The 18,554-nt window shown below is 40.1% G+C and overlaps 2 protein-coding genes across 4 annotated transcripts in view; one reads left to right on the plus strand and one right to left on the minus strand.

Moving 5' to 3' along the window:
- Positions 1-17,351, minus strand: part of LOC128782505 (uncharacterized) — a 34,916-nt gene extending 17,565 nt beyond the window's left edge. Inside the window, exon 1 of one of the 2 annotated variants that reach the window (XM_053932877.1) lies at positions 17,199-17,351. The gene's annotated coding sequence lies outside the window, so the exon portion shown is untranslated. Of the gene's footprint in view, positions 1-2,958; positions 3,234-17,198 lie in introns of those variants that run through there. The other variant, XM_053932875.1, reaches the window with a different exon arrangement.
- Positions 17,352-17,715: 364 nt separating this feature from the next.
- The window catches only part of KIAA2026 (KIAA2026 ortholog), a 62,688-nt gene continuing 61,849 nt past the window's right edge, over positions 17,716-18,554 (plus strand). For both annotated transcript variants that reach the window (XM_053932869.1, XM_053932868.1), the window contains exon 1: positions 17,716-18,266. In XM_053932869.1, the coding sequence (XP_053788844.1) occupies positions 17,716-18,266 (551 nt within the window). The remainder of the gene's footprint in view (positions 18,267-18,554) is intronic.

Genomic DNA, 18,554 nt, shown 5'->3' on the forward strand with positions numbered 1-18,554 from the left:
GACTTTGTGTTTCCACAAGTTTTCAAATATAATTTTGATAAATGACTATTAATAGAAGTAGATAAACTCAAAAAATGTTTGACTGCTTGCATAATCCAAGTCTTTATCTTGCAAAGCAAAAATACTGTGTTTCCAGTGATGGTAAATCAGTTAACTATCTAAATTTTCACTAAGATGCATGCCAACATGGATAATGCAGTCATGTTGAACAAAAATATTTTGAAAAACTTCCCCTTGGATAATATCTAAGCAGTGTTTGTGGCTTTAGTTTTTGTTTGTCAATGATAGGAAGCTAGTTACATTTTGCTAACTGAGTTGAAAAATCACATTCATTTTGTGAATACTGTCTAAGATAATTGTCAAAGTATTCATAAGTGATTGAAAATGATGCTAACTTCAAAACAGCATAATCTGACTCTCAGAGGTATACGTAGGTATTTCAATCTTAAACCAAAGTTCAGGAAATCTTGCCTTGGAAATGAGGACTGGAATTTGGAAACTTGAGGAATATGTTATCATTATTAAGGAATATCAGATTAGATACCTGAAGGAGAGGTTGATGTCTAAGAATGTGCAGTACTTTGATGGTGAAACCACCCAGGCAGCTACTAAGGTATCCTGAAGTTGCAAGTTAAATCACTGCATTTCAGAAAAGCTAAGGATGTTACCTGAAGAAAGGGAAGCTGAAAGTCTACATGCTCCCCTGAAGTCACCTGTTTATGACAAGTGTTTATGGCAAGTGCAGACCAAAGAAAACAATGAGCTTCAGTTTTGTCTAGTATCCTGGTGAATGAAACAAGTGCAGATGGGTACAATTTTATTCCCATGAGGCTTTGCACAGAATAATTAAATATCTGTCAGACCAGAAAGATTATGGCTCTGACACAAGTGTAATGGTTCGTAAATTCATCCAAGGAAGAGCAGGGCAGTTCTCTCTTCTGGTTTGGTTAATATCCCTAATGCAAAGCTTCGTATTAAATTTTTACATGAAATGAAAGACTTCTGTCCCTGGCAGTTCTCTTTTACCAGACTAAAAGGGATAACTAAGGCTCTTATTCACTCTCTTCAACTCTAATTATAACAACATTCAGTTAGATCACTGAAAAGTTAAACATCTATTATACAGGATTGCTCTTCCTTGTGAATAGGGCTCATATCATGAGTGATAATTTGCAGTCAGAGGTAGAAAGAAAAGGCTGGGTTTTCCTTAGCTTGCTGAAACTGCTTTCTCACTGAGCATTCTTAACAAAAGTAAACATTCTTTGTGTTTTTTTCACTAGGAAACTGGTCTCTGGAAACTTCTACCTGAATTTGGCTCTATGGTGTGTGTGGACAGTAATGCCACTTTGTGGATCTTGAGAGACGTAAGTCTCTAGGCGTTCATTAACAAAGCATTAAAACTTTGCTAGATCTATGAGGCTCAAAAACACACAAACACTTACTCAAGTTTCCTACTGAAAACAAGTGTAATGTTTGGCTGCTATTGATCAGATGTTCTGAAGATCCCAGTTCCTGGTTTTGATCTATGTTCCGAATTTTGCACCTGCATTACTTACACTCAAAACGGTAAGAAAAAAAGGAGAATGTTCACAAGTCAGGACTGAAGAATTCCTGAAGAGGGCAGTCCAGTTCAAAGACATTTTCAGAAACATGTTTAGGAAGTGGATAAATTCTGAAGAAACTTTCTGTGATGAATTATGGACAGGTAACCTTGATGTTATGAAGGACTATACTAAATTTTAATTACTTTGCCTTGTTTAAACTAGTAGAAAATAGAAAAGTCTGTGGTAGAACTTCACCTCTGTTGGCTCTCCAGAAACAAATTAATTGTTCTCCAGAACAATTAAAACTCCCTACAATAAATAAAACAAGCTTTCACACCTTGAATTGCCATATATTCCTTAAGGCATATAAATACTCCCATTTCAATAAACCTTTCCTGTCATTACATGTTCTTACATACATGTCACCTTTGCCCACATTTTTCATTTTTTGTCATAGTCTTTTATGCTGTGTATATCTTCCTGTGTTGATTTTTTTATCTTAATGTCTTTCATACCTATTTCTTCAGTTCTTTTCTGTCTTCTGTAAGGTATACATTGAAGACGACTAGGAAGATTTGGATAGTGTTCTTGGCTGCAGATGTGTCAACCACTGTTTTCATAACTTGGATCTGATTAGTTTCATTTTGCATCTAAACTAAGTATAAAGGAATTAAAGTTCTTTAAACTGCTGAAACTAGCAGCAGTCTAATTACTCCTAATAAACTAATGAGAATGTTTGTGGCCAATGACAACAAGATCACACTAAAAGCAGAGGAAATTTGAATTTTTTTACTACTACCTGGATTATATTAATTCACTGATATGAAGACAGCAAAGAAAACCTGTTATATAGCTTTTCTTGCTCCTGTTGTGATCTTGTTTGTTCTGTCTTTCATTTAGCCCCAAGATACATGTGATCATAAAATTAAATTAAATCAAATTCAGTACGGAAAAACAACATTTAGAATTTTGGAGTTTGTCCATATGGTGGTACGTTCCAAATACTATCTCATACCTTGTTGACAAATTTCTAACAAGATATGTCTAAGATCCTTATAGGGTCAGAACTATTTTAGTTGAGTTTATTGGGTCGCAGCTGTCAAGCCTGCTAGCAAAGATAGTAATTCCTCCAGCTTTATTACAATTTAACAGTGGATTTAAAAGAATTTTTAGCATCCTATAGCTAATAAAAAAAATGAGGTTACAGTTTCTTTCAAATCAGACTTTAAAAAATCTATCATCTGAACTAGACACAGGAATACATAAAAATGCACATAAACTAGATGAAGAAAGATTTCTTAAGAAAACTTTAAGGTCAACTGAAAAAAACACTATTTCATAAAATTTCAACAAACAGTCTTATAACATAATCTTAAATTATTTAAACCTGCTATAATCTGCCATTCTTGCTTACCTTATTTTGTGTGTTTTTGCTCTGCTAGGATACTTCTACTGAACAGAATGCTAGAAGCAGCTCTGTTACAGCCAATTTATTGCCTGAAGAGAGGGCAGGAAGCCAAACTTCTGAATAAAACAAAAGTCTGACGTGGATCTAATCTTCTAGATCTCTACACATTCTCATTTATGTCAACATTCCAATGGTTCTAACTACTCTTCGAATTGCAAGAGGGTTGGAAATTGTAGGAACAAACTTTTAAATGCCTGTTTCTGTATGATGCCACAGAAGCTTTTCTGCCCAGAACTGCATGCAAATATTTAGCCTCTAGTTTTGTGCATTCTATTCCTATATTTTATGTCACTAATATTGTTCTTGTTATCTGTCATTCTTCCAGGGCTGAGTCACGTGCAGATACTGGGTTTATAGTAATATAGACATATTAAAAGTAGGAGCGTAGCCTCTGTTTCAGGGAGCTCAAAACAAATTTACTGCTTAAAGATTTACCCAGCTATCAAATGGGCTTTGCCTGCATTGCATCAATGGGAATACTTGGACTGCTTGTGACATGAGTGAACTGCTAAAAGTGGATGTGATACATTTCTTTGCCCATGAAGCCATGGTAGTATGTAGGTTTTCATTATCAAATCTGGCACGTTCATTTGGCCTTATCTACCTATTTACATTTCTAACCCTTCACTCCTACTGGTGAGTCCTCCCTATTCATATTATCTAACCTTTTCTAATTAGTGAGCCTTGCATTTTTACAGGAGTGAGTAACATTTTTATTTATCTCACTGAAATGATTAAAAAAATCCCCAAAAAACAATTACATTTACCTTTTTTTTTTTTTTTTTTACCAAAGTTTTCTTAAAATCAGGAAGCTACTGCTTTTGTCTAGAGTTTTTTTTCCCTGTGTAAAGAAGGTTATATAATTTACTTGTGTTTGGTTTAGGAAAAGTCTTTTGCATTTTCTAAGCCCTCACCAGACACTGGTAATGTATTGGGTCAACAGAAAGACTTTATTGAAACGTGTATTTAGTGACAAAGCAATGTGATACTTTGAAAGCTCAATGTTGTCTATTACCCAAACAGTCTGCAAAATGTGGGGAAGTTTCTAAATGGCATGATGTAAGATTGTCCTTTCAGTACACAATTGTCCTAATTTTGTGAGTATAGAGTTAATTTTCATGCTGGTATTTGGAATAATGGTGTGATTTAGATTTAGGATGAGAATAATGTTGATAACAGACTGATGGGTGAAGTGTTAAGCATTACGACAAGGACTTTTTCTGTTTCTCATATCACACCACCAGTGAGGAGGCTGGGAGACACAAGTAGCTTGGAGGAGACACAGGTGATATAGCTGACTGTGAGTGGCTGGAGGGATATTCCTCACTATATGGCATAAAGCTCAGTAATATCAGCTGCAGATAAAACTGGCTGGGGGCTTGGGAACTGGCTGTGTATCAGCTAGCAGGTGGCTAGCAGCTGCATTGTGCATTACTTGTTTTGTATATTCTAATTTTAATGATAGTTATTTTTGTTTCCCCTCCTATTTCTGGCCTATTAAGCCGTCTTTATCTCAACGGGTGAATTTAATGTTTTTTCCCCCAGTTCTCTTACTCATCCTGTGGTGGTGACAGGGAAGTGAGCAAGTGGTTTGTATGGTGTTTAGCTGCCTGCTGGGTTAAACCACACAGTCCATTTGGCACCCAACCCACGGGTGTGAAGGGTTAAGATAACCACTGTTCTGACATGTTAAAACAAATTTGTTATAAGTAATTAGTTGCATTGGTTTAAGAGTTGTTAGCCACAATGTTGATTTATTTGATCTCAATGTTGTTGTGTGTTCTCAGAGTTGCATTGGGTAACACCTTACTTGCTGTGTGTGTTCCCCATTGTGTCATTTCTCAGCTCTGAGTTAAGGTTATGATGTTGTTGTGCTTTGTAACATGGGTTTTTGATATGATAAGATGCCTATTGGCAGGACTAAGGCAGTGTGTGCACCCGGCATTGCCGCTGCGCCTGCACAGCAGGAGCTACTTGTTTGGAATGACACCTAACTACACCTCCAAGGGTCCATTCATGGGAATGAGCCTTTCAGCCATCCTTCCCTTCTCCTCCAGGTGAGTTACAACAGCTCTTGGAAAGTATCCCCAGGGTGTCCAAACCAGCACCTTTGCATTGCTATGACGCATGAATATGTCTCAGGTCTTATGTAAGGTTACACAACTAGGTAAGAACATCACCCAGGGATCTGCCCTAAGGCTGGATAGTTATGAGTATGGGGTATAGTATGGGAGTATGGGGTAGGATAGGCAAGTGCCTAGGACAGTGGGCATCTCCCAGTGTTTTGGAACTTCATCTTTGAAAAAGTGAGGAATTCAGAAAAAATTATTAAAATATTTATGGGAAATATTAAAATATTTATGGGAATATTTATGGGAAAGATGAGCTGTCACCAGATAATTCCAGAGAGACACAAATCACTGCAATGTGCTGGGGCCTGGTCCGGGCTGACTGAGCTCTGTTCAGCAGAGCTCTGTTCAGCAGAGCTCAGTGCCTGCTGCAGGGAGGGAAGGTCTCTGGAACTGAAAGCAAAGTGACAGAGTCCATGGCTGAACCAGAGAACCAACATGTGCCAGTATTATCTGTGCTTGTATACAAGGAGAAATACTGGAAGCAGAAGTTTATGGAAGGGGCTGACAGCTTGTCTGTGAGCTAGGAGGAGTTAGTTGAAGAAGAAGTTGATAAGAGTTGCACTTACCCCTGAAAGGAATTCTGCCGAGGTCATTGACATGGAAACGAAGAAGAAGAAAAAGATAAAAGAAATTCACAGTTGGATGTTAGTTGAAAACAGTGGTGGAGATTGCTCTGTACCAATGAACACTGTGTTGATTTATTGTAACCAATGAATAAGTACAAACTTTGTTGGGAATGAATAAAAGACAGCATGCTCTTACAATAAAGAGAGAAGCCTTCTGAAATTGTATGGTGTTCTTCTGTGTGCCATGACCATCTCAACAGCGACAGAAGTGGACATATTTAATAAGGGATAAAGGAGCTGCCTCTAAGCGGAATCAGGAAGCCGACTACTCCAAACAAGACTACCACAAAGTAGCCAGGAAAATAGGTAGCTCAGTGGGCCTACGACACATTGGGCCATCGAAGAAGAGATGCAACATACAAATGGGTTTTTGAATGAGGGATGGATTTATCAGAGACATTATCCATTTTCATGCACCATCTCTCCAGCCCTGAAGGTCTACTATGACAGAAGAAGCCCAAAGCTATGGACTAATTTTACTCAGTTGATGTTTTAGAGGGATGACCCATAGATTAAGAGAATGATATCTCTGTGCATGTACAAAAAGACAGGGAAGGATGCATTGGGAAGAGTAGAACCTGGGCATGACATAAATGATACAGAATAAAGGATGGATATTGCTCTGGTTTTATCAGGAACAGAGTTAATTTTTGCCCTTGTTGGTATAGTACTGAGTGACAGATTAAGGATAAGAATAATGTTGATGACACACTGAAATTGTAGATTTTACTAAGCGGTGTTTACACCAACTGAAGGAATGCGCAGGTCTTCCCACTGCCACACCAATGAGGAATCTGGGGCATGAGAAGCTGGAGGGGACACAGGGGAAGGGTGGTGGTGGAAAGTGGACCCACAGCTGTTTAGTTACCTTCCAGATTAAAACACAACAAGGAGAAATGTATTATGTAGCAAAGGCATTTTAATTTGTTTTAATATAGTTGTTCAATTGCTATATGGAGTCAAGATTTGATGCTGCTGCTGCAGCTGCATTTTTTAATAAGGAGTAGGTTATAAAATGTAGACTGCTTATCATATGAACCATGCTTGCAGTCTGCACATGTACCTGGGCCAGGAGGTGAAATTCCAGGTTTAAGTATGCCATCCCTATAGCCAGAACACAGAACAATCTCTTATATTAAAGGAGCAACTCTAGGGACATAATAATGTGCTACATCACCACTAGTCTTTAGGATCTAAATAACAACATACACCATCAGCATCCCCACACACACACAAAAGCTAATTGTAATTGATACAATCTGGGTGCCATGGAAATACTGAGGATGCAACCACATTGCAGCTGACCTTCTATCTTAACCTTTACTGTTTCTTTTAAACTTTATTGTTTTATTGGTCCCATCAGCAATAACAGCACAAATAAGCAGAAAAACCCAAAGATGATTTTGTTCAGACCCTGACGAAAAGTATCAAGTTACCATGTTAGAAGTGAAACAGAGGAGGATACTCATCTGGGCAACTCTGCACACTTCTCTTCTAGGTTGGGCACTGGGAAGCATTTTCCATTCTCTGTCTGTTTCTCTGTTTCCAACATTGCCAGCCCCACCCCTACTTCCTGGCACTTATGTCTTCCTTTCCCTTGCTCAATCTTACTCTTTCTTTCTTTCTTTCTTTCTTTCTTTCTTTTTTCTTTCTTTCTTTCTTTCTTTCTTCTTTCTTTCTTTCTTTCTTTCTTTCTTTCTTTTCTTTCTTTCTTTCTTTCTTTCTTTCTTTCTTTCTTTCTTTCTTTCTTTCTTTCTTTCTTTCTTTCTTTCTTTCTTTCTTTCTTTCTTTCTTTCTTTCTTCTTTCTTTCTTTCTTTCTTTCTTTCTTTCTTTCTTTCTTTCTTTCTTTCTTTCTTTCTTTCTTTCTTTCTTCTTTCTTTCTTTCTTTCTTTCTTTCTTTCTTTCTTTCTTTCTTTCTTTCTTTCTTTCTTTCTTTCTTTCTTTCTTTCTTTCTTTCTTTCTTTCTTTCTTTCTTTCTTTCTTCTTTCTTTCTTTCTTTCTTTCTTTCTTTCTTTCTTTCTTTCTTTCTTTCTTTTCTTTCTTTCTTTCTTTCTTTCTTTCTTTCTTTCTTTCTTTCTTTCTTTCTTTCTTTCTTTCTTTCTTTCTTTCTTTCTTTCTTTCTTTCTTTCTTTCTTCTTTCTTTCTTTCTTTCTTTCTTTCTTTCTTTCTTTCTTTCTTCTTTCTTTCTTTCTTTCTTTCTTTCTTTCTTTCTTTCTTTCTTTCTTTCTTTCTTTCTTTCTTTCTTTCTTTCTTTCTTTCTTTCTTTCTTTCTTTCTTTCTTCTTTCTTTCTTTCTTCCTTTCTTTCTTTCTTCCTTTCTTTCTTTCTTTCTTCTTTCTTCCTTTCTTTCTTCCTTTCTTTCTTCCTTTCTTCTTTCTTTCTTTCTTTCTTTCTTCCTTTCTTTCTTCTTTCTTTCTTCCTTTCTTTCTTCCTTTCTTTCTTCCTTTCTTTCTTTCTTCCTTCCTTTCTTTCTTCCTTTCTTTCTTTCTTCCTTCCTTTCTTCCTTCCTTTCTTTCTTCCTTCCTTTCTTCCTTTCTTTCTTCCTTCCTTTCTTCCTTCCTTTCTTCCTTCCTTCCTTTCTTCCTTCCTTCCTTCCTTCCTTTCTTCCTTCCTTTCTTCCTTCCTTCCTTCCTTCCTTTCTTCCTTCCTTTCTTCCTTCCTTCCTTTCTTCCTTCCTTCCTTCCTTCCTTCCTTCCTTCCTTCCTTCCTTCCTTCCTTCCTTCCTTCCTTCCTTCCTTCCTTCCTTCCTTCCTTCCTTCCTTCCTTCCTTCCTTCCTTCCTTCCTTCCTTCCTTCCTTCCTTCCTCCTTCCTTCCTTCCTTCCTTCCTTCCTTCCTTCCTTCCTTCCTTCCTTCCTTCCTTCCTTCCTTCCTTCCTTCCTTCCTTCCTTCCTTCCTTCCTTCCTTCCTTCCTTCCTTCCTTCCTTCCTTCCTTCCTTCCTTCCTTCCTTCCTTCCTTCCTTCCTTCCTTCCTTCCTTCCTTCCTTCCTTCCTTCTTCCTTCCTTTCCTTCCTTCCTTCCTTTCCTTCCTTTCCTTCCTTTCCTTCCTTCCTTTCCTTCCTTTCCTTCCTTTCCTTCCTTTCCTTCCTTTCCTTCCTTTCCTTCCTTTCCTTCCTTTCCTTCCTTTCCTTCCTTTCCTTCCTTCCTTTCCTTCCTTCCTTTCCTTCCTTCCTTTCCTTCCTTCCTTTCCTTCCTTCCTTTCCTTCCTTCCTTTCCTTTCTTTCCTTCCTTTCTTTCCTTACCTGCTTTTCTTCTCCAAGCTTCACCATTAGAGTTAATGTATTTCATTGATCATGGACCCCTCTTAATAACTTTATGCCTACAGTTGCAACATTAGGTTCAGTCCATTACTGGACAGGTTTTCAACGTTTTCTTCTAATTCAAATTAGTATGTCATATTAAATTATCTTGAAAGGCAACAACCTCTAGAAAACAGTGATAGAGAGAAAAACATCAACTAAGTTACTAAAAAAATATTTAATGTATAACTATTGGCATGGGAGTAGCAAGAAAAACAGCTGCCTACAACTGGTTTGTGGGTTTTTGGCTTTAGAAATTCATCTGCAAAAAGTAAATATTTGCAGAAAAGAAAAGAAGGAAAAGTTTCCGGTACCACATGCCACTTCATGAATAACTTTGAGCATACAGTAAATACTAGCCATTTTATCACTATTTAATTTGCCAACCATTTATAGGAGATCTAATTCAAAACCTCTCAAGCTGGAAAAAACCTGGAACATAGCCAACAGACCATACCACACAAAAAGATCAGCTATGTATAATTTGGACTGCAGTGTATAGGCAGACTTACACTGGGGAAAAGACCGATTACAAGGAGTAATAGTGGGAAAAAAGCCTTTTCTAAACATTTTCAGTGAAAGTGATTGAAAACATTAAAATAGATAGTGTGAGGTAGGGCTTTCAGATTTTGGAGATGTCAGCTCAAGAAAACTTGCTCTAGTTTAGAGTACATTTGTATGAGAAGTTCTTGTTGTTCTTCAGTCTGAGGTTTTCTCCCCTAAAGGTATAAAAAAACAACCCAAATATAGTTAGCAATAATATATTTTCTAACTGACCAAAACTGACATGGTAATCTATCAATGCATTTTCTTAGAAACCACTGGGTTTTTAAAATATTCTAAGAACATTATAACATGAGCATTTAACTTCCAACTTAATCTTGCTTCACATCCTGTTAATATGGCATGCCAAAGACATATATAGGACTAAACAGAGCCTACTGTAGCCTATCTATTGCTCCCAAACTTCAAGTACTTCCAAACTGTCATTAAATAATTCTGTTCTGTGTGCAGTGAAGACCTCTACTACTGAAAAGAGTGGGGACTTATTAAACCTTCATGTGTTTCTTTTTACATCAGAAGACTTATGACATAGTAAAGTCTATGCTGACCACTGCTGAAAAATCTACAATTCTTTGGAGGTTTGTTCTTAAAAGCATACACACAAAAGTGAAAAGTGGTGTGTATAAATGAAAACTATTTCTGCTTCAGTGCTAAATTACTAATTTTTAACATTTCTCTAGGTCTAGAGTTCTTATACCAAATGTTACTGTAAATGTTTTTTACTCTTTAAGGGTTATACTATTTTTGGTATTTCTTGGAACAAGAGAAGGATGATGCCTCTTGAACTTGAGATTGCAAAAGGTGTCCTCCCTTCACTTGCTAGGGGACACACAGGACCACAAAAGGCATTCAGCAAAAGGGGTCCAATGGACAGTAATATATTGAAGCCACACAAGGAGTGGCTGAGATCACTTGTTCTTTCCAGTCTTAAGGAGACTGAGGAGAGACCTCATTTTAGTTACAACTTCCTTGCAAGGGGAAGATGAGGGACAGGCACTGATCTCTTCACTGTGACAGGACCAGTGACAGAACCCAAGGGAATGGCCTGAAGTTGTGTCAGGGAAGGTTTAGGTTGGATATCAGGAAAAGGTTCTTCACCCAGAGGGTGGGTGGGCATTGGACAGGGCTCCCCAGGGAAGTAGTCACAGCACCAGGGGGACAGAGCTCATGAAGCATGTGGATAATGCTCTCAGGCACATGGTGTGACTCTCATTATGACCAGGAGTTGAACTGAATGATCCTTGAGGGTCCCTCTTCCAACTCAGGATGGTCTATAATTCTAACACCTTGAGGTGCTGTAAGCCATGCACATTAACTGCAAATAGAGGAAAATACAGAGGCTGTCAGGATATCTTCTTGGACTACAGTGGTTTATCTTTATTGCATGCAAATGTTTTGTGTAGCTTCCATCATTTAAGGTACTGAAAACCCAAATGAATGAGACCCTGAGAAAGCAGCTGTTTGCCCCTACTTTGAGCATGGAAACATGGAGGCAATGGACACAGAGACATCTGTTTCAGCCTCAACTATACTGTGATTCTGTGAAATAAAAATTAAGAAAGTATTATGAGTTTTATATTGGTTAATTAATTACTCTAACTTTTCTAAATCTCCTATTTTGAAACAATTGTATTTTATCTTTGAATGTAGAATAAAACCAGATATATAAAAGAGATGTGGCTGATTGAGAGAAAAGACTGTTACATTTTAATCAAATTTTGCTGATAGATTCCTGTAACTTTTGTGACAACACTTCAGAACAAGAGTCGGTGTTTGTACAGACAATCCTTTTAATTTATACTTTTCAAATATTTCCCAATTCCTCATTGATGGACTGGTTCAGTAGCATGTAAGAGTTGTCTTAAGTTGTGCTCTATGTGTAAGGTCTGTCTATGTGTAAGGTAACTATGCATTGCCACAGATTCTTTCACACCATCCGCCAGGAACAGTGACATACAACACATACTGTAGAATTGTTGATATCATGAACATATTCGGAGGAGTTCTCTTTTCCCCTGTCAGAAGTAGACATTCATATCTGTGTGACTACAGTTTTAGCACTTGCCCCACTTTTTCTTCTCTGATACTATATAACACAGTATTTACAGTTAATGATTATAAAGGAACTAAATGGGCAGTGAATGGAACAAATGTTTAAGTCATCCAAACATTGTCTCTCTATGCATTTTAATCTCTGCACTAATCATTCTCAAAACCTCTCTTTGCTATGAAAATTATATCCTTGTATTTTTATCTCCACTCTCCAGCATTGGGAAGAGGAAATAATTGCCATTCCTATAATACCACAAAAATTTAAAAAAAAGCTTCAGGTCTACAATTAGACACAATAAAATATAATTGCAAAGCCTTTCACATAAATAAATGTTAGGTCTGTATGAAGCAATTCTGTTGCCTTTCCTGTGTTGCGCAATTACAGAGAGCAGAGTGAAAATAAACAGTGCTGGAGATTACTAAGTTCCCACTACTAGTTTTCTAAGGGACTGAGGCATATGTAGTTGTGTTGTCTGTCTGTCCTCTCCAGCCACTTTTTGATCTGCTGGATAATTTTGACTAAGTTTGGAAAGGGAAGGAGGAAGTCTAGTTGAAAAAAATACACATCTTTTAAACTTCTGTGAACATCAGCAGCTGAGCAGCAGACACACTGACAAACATTGCTAAATGAAATACTGCAGCCTGATCTCACCAGTTATTCTTCCAGCTTGGCTAAAGACCTAGTTATCAGTCTGTATATACTGGATGTCCAGCTGTAAGGTGTAAATGGCAACAAACAAGGGATCTGAACTCTGGAGTTTATTACACAACCAAAGAGATTAGATGTTTTACCCTACTTGATTATCTGGCACAATCATTCCCTCATGTCACATTCCTAGCTCTCAACTTGTGCCATCTGAAGGAAGGTCTCTGCTGGTGGTCTGGCATGGTTGGGCAGGAAATCATGTTGATTCCTGTTGTGCCACTTCCTGCAGCAGCCAGCTGTGTTAGGCATTAGTGGTCAAAATCCCTGGGCATCCTACAGCATTCATTTCCACACAGTATTAATCTCCATACAGCTCTCATGCAGTGGATTCCAAAAGCCATCTAGAATCAAGAAAAAACCATTTGAATGTGCTCAATTGCTTTACTCTTTCTCTAATTCTAAAAAGACATAACAGAAATTTGGACCATAACGTATTATGTTAATTTAAAAATACATATTCATGGTCTTTGTTAGAGAATGGATTTTTGATTCATTGTAACACCTCATAAAATTTTAATTCTGCTTGAAGTTGTTGAGAATTACTTATTTTAAGGAGAACTGTACTTTTTCAGTACTATATGCTGCAGAAGCTTGAATACAAAACAGCTTACAGCTTTGAGGACTCAAAAAAGGAGGAATGTCTCTAAAGTATAGAATTCAAAGACAGTTTCTTTGTTTTCTGTCTGTTTGTATTCTAATTGGCAATGAGGACATCACTGGCACTAGGAAGTAGCACTGTATCCTTAAAAGGGAGAAAGACGCTATTGCAGGTGATGGAACATGAGAGAGGATGAAAAAGATCAGCAGAATAGCTCATCTGAAACATTTCAAAGATTGATTATTTTCTTCACACTCCAGAGCCCCTGTTTCTTTCCCAAGAATTTTTGTGCATCTCATAAAAGGAAACTTCAGGTGGCAGACAGGCAAATGGAAAACATATTGTTAGTGTTTTCTAGAGTTTGGTGTTCATTTTATTTACAATTACTATACGTAAGCAGAAGGAACATGTAACTACTTGAGCATACAGTTTGAATGGCTCTGGTGGCAATGTTAAATCACTCACCTTACAGAAGAGTTCAAGGACCTTTAATGTGGGCTATATTCTATGTCACCATGAAGGTCATCAGGAGCAGAAACCTGCACTTTAGACCCCTGGTTTTAATGTATGAAATAGAAAAATGGGAGCCACTCAGTCACTATTTATGACACTGCTAGGAGAAGAAGAAAATGATACACTGAGTGAATGTGTATTATATTTAAAAAATTTTTTTTTATGACTCATGAAGTGTAACCTAAAGTTGAAGGTGGAAGGTACTTTTTAATCCCCCTTTAATACCCTTGAAGCAGAGGATCTGATTTCAAGTTATAGGAATTCAGGCCTTCACAGGAAGAAACAGTCAATTTTACTTATCTTCCTAAAGCTTCTGTCCTGCAGCTACAGAAACAATCCTTCCTTTTTCATTCTACATCCTGTAACAGGCAGCTCTGACCTGTTAGAAAACAACCCTTCAGTGCCCTAATATGAATATTATAATTCTGCCAGTCTAAACAATTATAGGAGGGTAGTAATATGTTCTTTGACAAAAATGCTACAGTTCTCTTGTCTATAGGATAGAAAGTGACTAGAGGGCCTTTGGATTTAGGAACTTTAGTCTAAAATATTCTTTTTGTATATATTTTACACATTTTCTGAGAGATATATAAATCTCTAAAAATGCGAGTATAAAATCTTGGTAAGTGTAGAAAATGGCCACAAGTAACTCAGGATTTAAAACAGCTGGGGTTTGCTTAGCTATGAATCATCTTAATATATATAGTATTTGTAACACCTTCGTAGTTTAATAACACTGATTTCAGGTTGAAAGCAAATGTAAAGACAAAGTATCTGGTTAGGACATATGCTAAAAACTTATACCCAAATCAAAGTTTAGGAAGAGAATAATTATTTACATTGTCATTGGGTGTCTGTAGAAATTGTGGGTGCTTTCCTGGTCAGGGTGAGATACTCTACTTTAGATCCCTGAATGTGACCTCCATGACCTGCTTATGCTCTGTCACTCAAAATTCACATCAGAGGTGAAGGATACTGGTCATGTCTGACAGTTGTCTCTTTTCCTTTGCTAGATCATCCTATACTTTGTGAACTGCATACGGACGATTACTCTTTCCTAAGCATATCTCACGTTTCTCTCTCATGGTGCATGTTTATCCACTTTACATTTCCATTGTTCTGTACACACCTAAGACACTGTGGGTAATATTATAACAATAAAATTTCTTGCTGTCTTTGTGATAACATCAAGGCAGAGGTGCTCATTTAGAGTAATATTCTTTGAGACGATCATGTATATCCAAACTTGCATGATTAAAATGTATGCAAATCTCTATCATGCATTTTGCAAATATTATATATTCAATTCACGTGTATGGAGAGAAATTGCAAGAATATTCATCAGCTCTATTTATTCTGAAAACTTTTGGGGTTTTTTAGAGTTTTTTTGAGTTTTGGGGGGTTTTTGTGGATTTTTTTTCTGTTGTTGTTTGTTTTTTGGTGTGGTTTGTGTTTTTTTCTGATATGTGAGTCATAGCTCCTATTAACACTGAACATGTAAACGAAACCCCATTGTTACAGGTTTTCCAAAATGTTTGCTTCTGCCTCAGCAGTTCTATCCTGGTCACACTGAGATAGGAGTGTTACCTCTAATTTAAGTCAGGAATCGTACATAGCATTTATTCAACAGTGCACTCGTGTGGCAAGACTCGGGAAGTACATAGATAATGTATCACAGAACTCTTTGAATACTATGTATTTTTCTTACATAATAAGAAAATACAAAAAAGTCCTTATAGATTGATACAATGATGTTTCCCAGTACAATCCTTTTTTTAAAATTATTTTTTTAGCCCACTTTGATTGCATACCTAGAAAAAAATATCCTCTTTCAAATACTTTGGTGATACAAATCAGAGTTCCCAATAAAGGATATTATCTTGTTTTGTCATATGTGGGCTGTTCTTCACTGAAATTTAATTTCAGAGTGTTGTCTCAATATCTTAATTTCTTTCATCACCATAAATTTCAATTTTTGACAGATCTGACTATAGCTGAGATGTTACCACATGAAAATCTCTGAACATATTTTGTGACTACTCAGCCTATGAATTGTATGCAGAATTATGACTACAAGTTCTCATATTCTCAAAGCAAGGCCACATATATAGCAAGAAGCAAAAATGTCTATTAAGCTACTGGGTGTTGTTGCAGAGAGTATAAATGAGCCAGAAAGTGAGTGTTGCAGGCCCGACATCAAACAGGCACAAAATTTCTAGAAGAGCTGCCAGCCTCATCTAGTTTTATTTAATTTACACTAGAATTTCCCACTGTTACTTGAATGGTTGCTTTTCTCAGTTATGTTTCTCCTACAGTTGATTTAACCTCCACATATGCTGCTGGAATCCCTTCACCACTCCTGTTCCTCTGATGATGACTCTCCACCTTCAGCTTGGAGTGAGACTTAGACAAGATGAACACTATTCCTGAGATGAGTTATTAAAGAAAACACAACACAGCATTCCTTCTGTTTTGCAACAGGACATACTGATGCTTATGGTCCCAGTACAAAAAAGGCATTCAGACTCTGCAAAGTATCATTTCAAATGCAATTTCTTAGAGTTAACATTATAAGGAAAGAGAGAACTGTTACCCTACAGCATTTCAGGTCCCACAAACCATAAGCAGTGCAGCATCAAATGGATCTGTAATGAGGGTGCATCATGAAGACACTGTCTGTGGAAGGGCTCTCCCATTGTAGTCATTCAAGCTGTAAGAGGATTTCCTTAAAAAACTCCAACTTTATTCATCGTTTCTACTGTCAGAAAGGATGTTTGCATAAGGACTTCTGGCTGGAGTTTTAGATAGAGGCAAGGTCATAGAGATGCCAGTACAGTGTGGGAGCTGCCCACAGCTGCTCTAACAGTGTGCTGCCTGAATTTATCCTGTGGCCATGGGATACGCATAGCAGAACACAGACCTGAAGGCCATTCTGCATGTGGCTACACTTGGCTTAACTATTGCATGGATCACTACAGTCTCAACGCACAATGATCCTTCCAAGCAGGCCCACCTTCCTGCAGTGTGGAGGCATTTATTCCCATTAAGGGAACTCCATTACGAGCAAGATCACTGGAGTGATCTCTGAAGAACAAGAATGCCCTTACAGAAGTAGAGGGTATTTTTCCTGCTCACTTACATTCATTCTCTTCCCCTCTCTCTCTCAGCAAGGTGCCCTCAGTTTTTCATATAGTTAGGAATGTGAAGAGGATAAAACCAAAGCCACACACAGAGGTGTGTCTCCAAGTGCTTTGCAGTGCTGCGGAGACCACAGCTGTGGAGCTCCCTGGTTCCCCGGTGTCCCTTAGGATCTCGTATAGGGGTGAGCAGGACTGTAAGAAACGTGAGGGCAAACCTGAGAGGACTACAAGTGCACCGCAGGCCAGGACAGCGTCATTAGTAGCAGCCTCCCCTCACAACGCACCAACTCCTAAGGCAAGTCGGGCAGAACTGAGTGTCTTTGTGAGCTGCTGCCTCGCTTCGGCGGCTGAACACTTTTGGCGGCACACCCCTGACGTGAGGCGACAGACCCGTCAGGCGGCAGAAACCTCTCAGCCGCAGCAGCACGTCAGCAGAGCCCCGCGGCGCCGGCGGGCGCTGCCTCGGGAGGCGGCAGGAGCAGCCCCGCCGCGCCCCGCCCCGCCCCTGAGGGCTCCTGCCCCGCCCGCCCCCGCCGCGAGGCCCCGCCCCGCGCGCACCTGCGGCCGCCCCTGCGTCGCCCCCGCCGGCTCCGAGCTGGGCGTCCTTTGATGACGTCACACCACACCCGGCGCCCAACACCGCCGCGGGCGCAGCGCCGCCGGCTGGGCGCGCGCATGCGCGCCGGGGTGAGAGGCTCCGCGTCCTTTCTAGGTCAGGGTAGGCCCCCGCCCCCTCCCTCCCCTCCGCTCGCGCTGCCGCGCGCGCCGCCCGTTACCCGACGGACGCCGCGCGGGGCCGGCGCGCCCCGCCTGCCCGTCGGGAGCGCGCGCGCGGCGCGGAGGGAGGTCCCCGCTGGCCCGGCGGGAAGGGCGCACGCGGGGGGCGGGATGCGCCGGTGCTGCCGGCGGCGGCGGGGGGGAGAAGGGGGCGGGCCCTGAGGGCGAGGGCGCTGTCCCCGGGCGGGCGGGGCCGCGCGCCAGCCCAGTCGGTGCCTCTCCCCCGGCGGCCACGTCCCGCCCCCCGGGCCGGCGGGGCGCTGAGCGGTGTCTGTGTGCGCAGGTGAGCCCGGTACGGATGCGGCGGCCGGGCGAGGCGCAGCGCCGCGGTCCCCGGCAGGTGCCGGAGAACGGGCCCGGGGCGGGAGACATGGAGTCCGGCGGAGACCTCCCGGCGGATCGGCCCTCGGTCCTTCGGAGTGGGATGGAGGAGCCTGAGAAGGAGGCAGATGATGAGGGAGGGAAGACTGCCTGGCAGCAGAGCCTGAATCCCGAGCTGCAGCAGGGGTACCGCATCCTGCGCGAGTTCCTACTGGAGAAGTACCGGCCTCTGACGGCGCCGTTCCTGAAGCCCCTCGCGGATCAGGCATTTTTCGGGGAAGAAGGCTCTGGCTCCCTCTTGGGCCGTAAGAGCAGCCACTCCTTGCAGCAGTTGCCCGCTGGAATATGGCTATTGAAAATGGAAGAGAAATTTTCCAGTGGGCAGTACACAGGGATAGCAGATTTCGTGTGTGACTTCCGGCTTATGCTGGAGACTTGCTATCGACTGCACGGTGTGGATCACTGGCTCTCCAAACAGGCCCAGAAGCTGGAGATGATGCTGGAACAGAAGTTGGCGCTGCTATCCCGGTAGGTGTAGAAAACTATAGGGGCTGTGCCCTGTGTTCTTTACATAAAGTAGAACAGGAGGGTTTCTTTAAATTCCGTTAAAAGAGGACAAGCGTCGAACAAAACCCCACAACAGAAAGAACACTGGAACTTTCAGTACTTTCATGAAGATTAACGTTTCCTACTGGGAACTATTCAAATCTTAATTCAAAACGCTTTGGAAATTCCAAACCTCAAAATGCCAAATAGAGCACAGCATTTCCTGACTAAGATTTTCCTTCTGAAAGAAGCCTTTTGTGAACATGGAGG

Source organism: Vidua chalybeata, chromosome Z, assembly GCF_026979565.1.
Source record: "Vidua chalybeata isolate OUT-0048 chromosome Z, bVidCha1 merged haplotype, whole genome shotgun sequence".
NCBI classification, from domain to species: domain Eukaryota; kingdom Metazoa; phylum Chordata; class Aves; order Passeriformes; family Viduidae; genus Vidua; species Vidua chalybeata.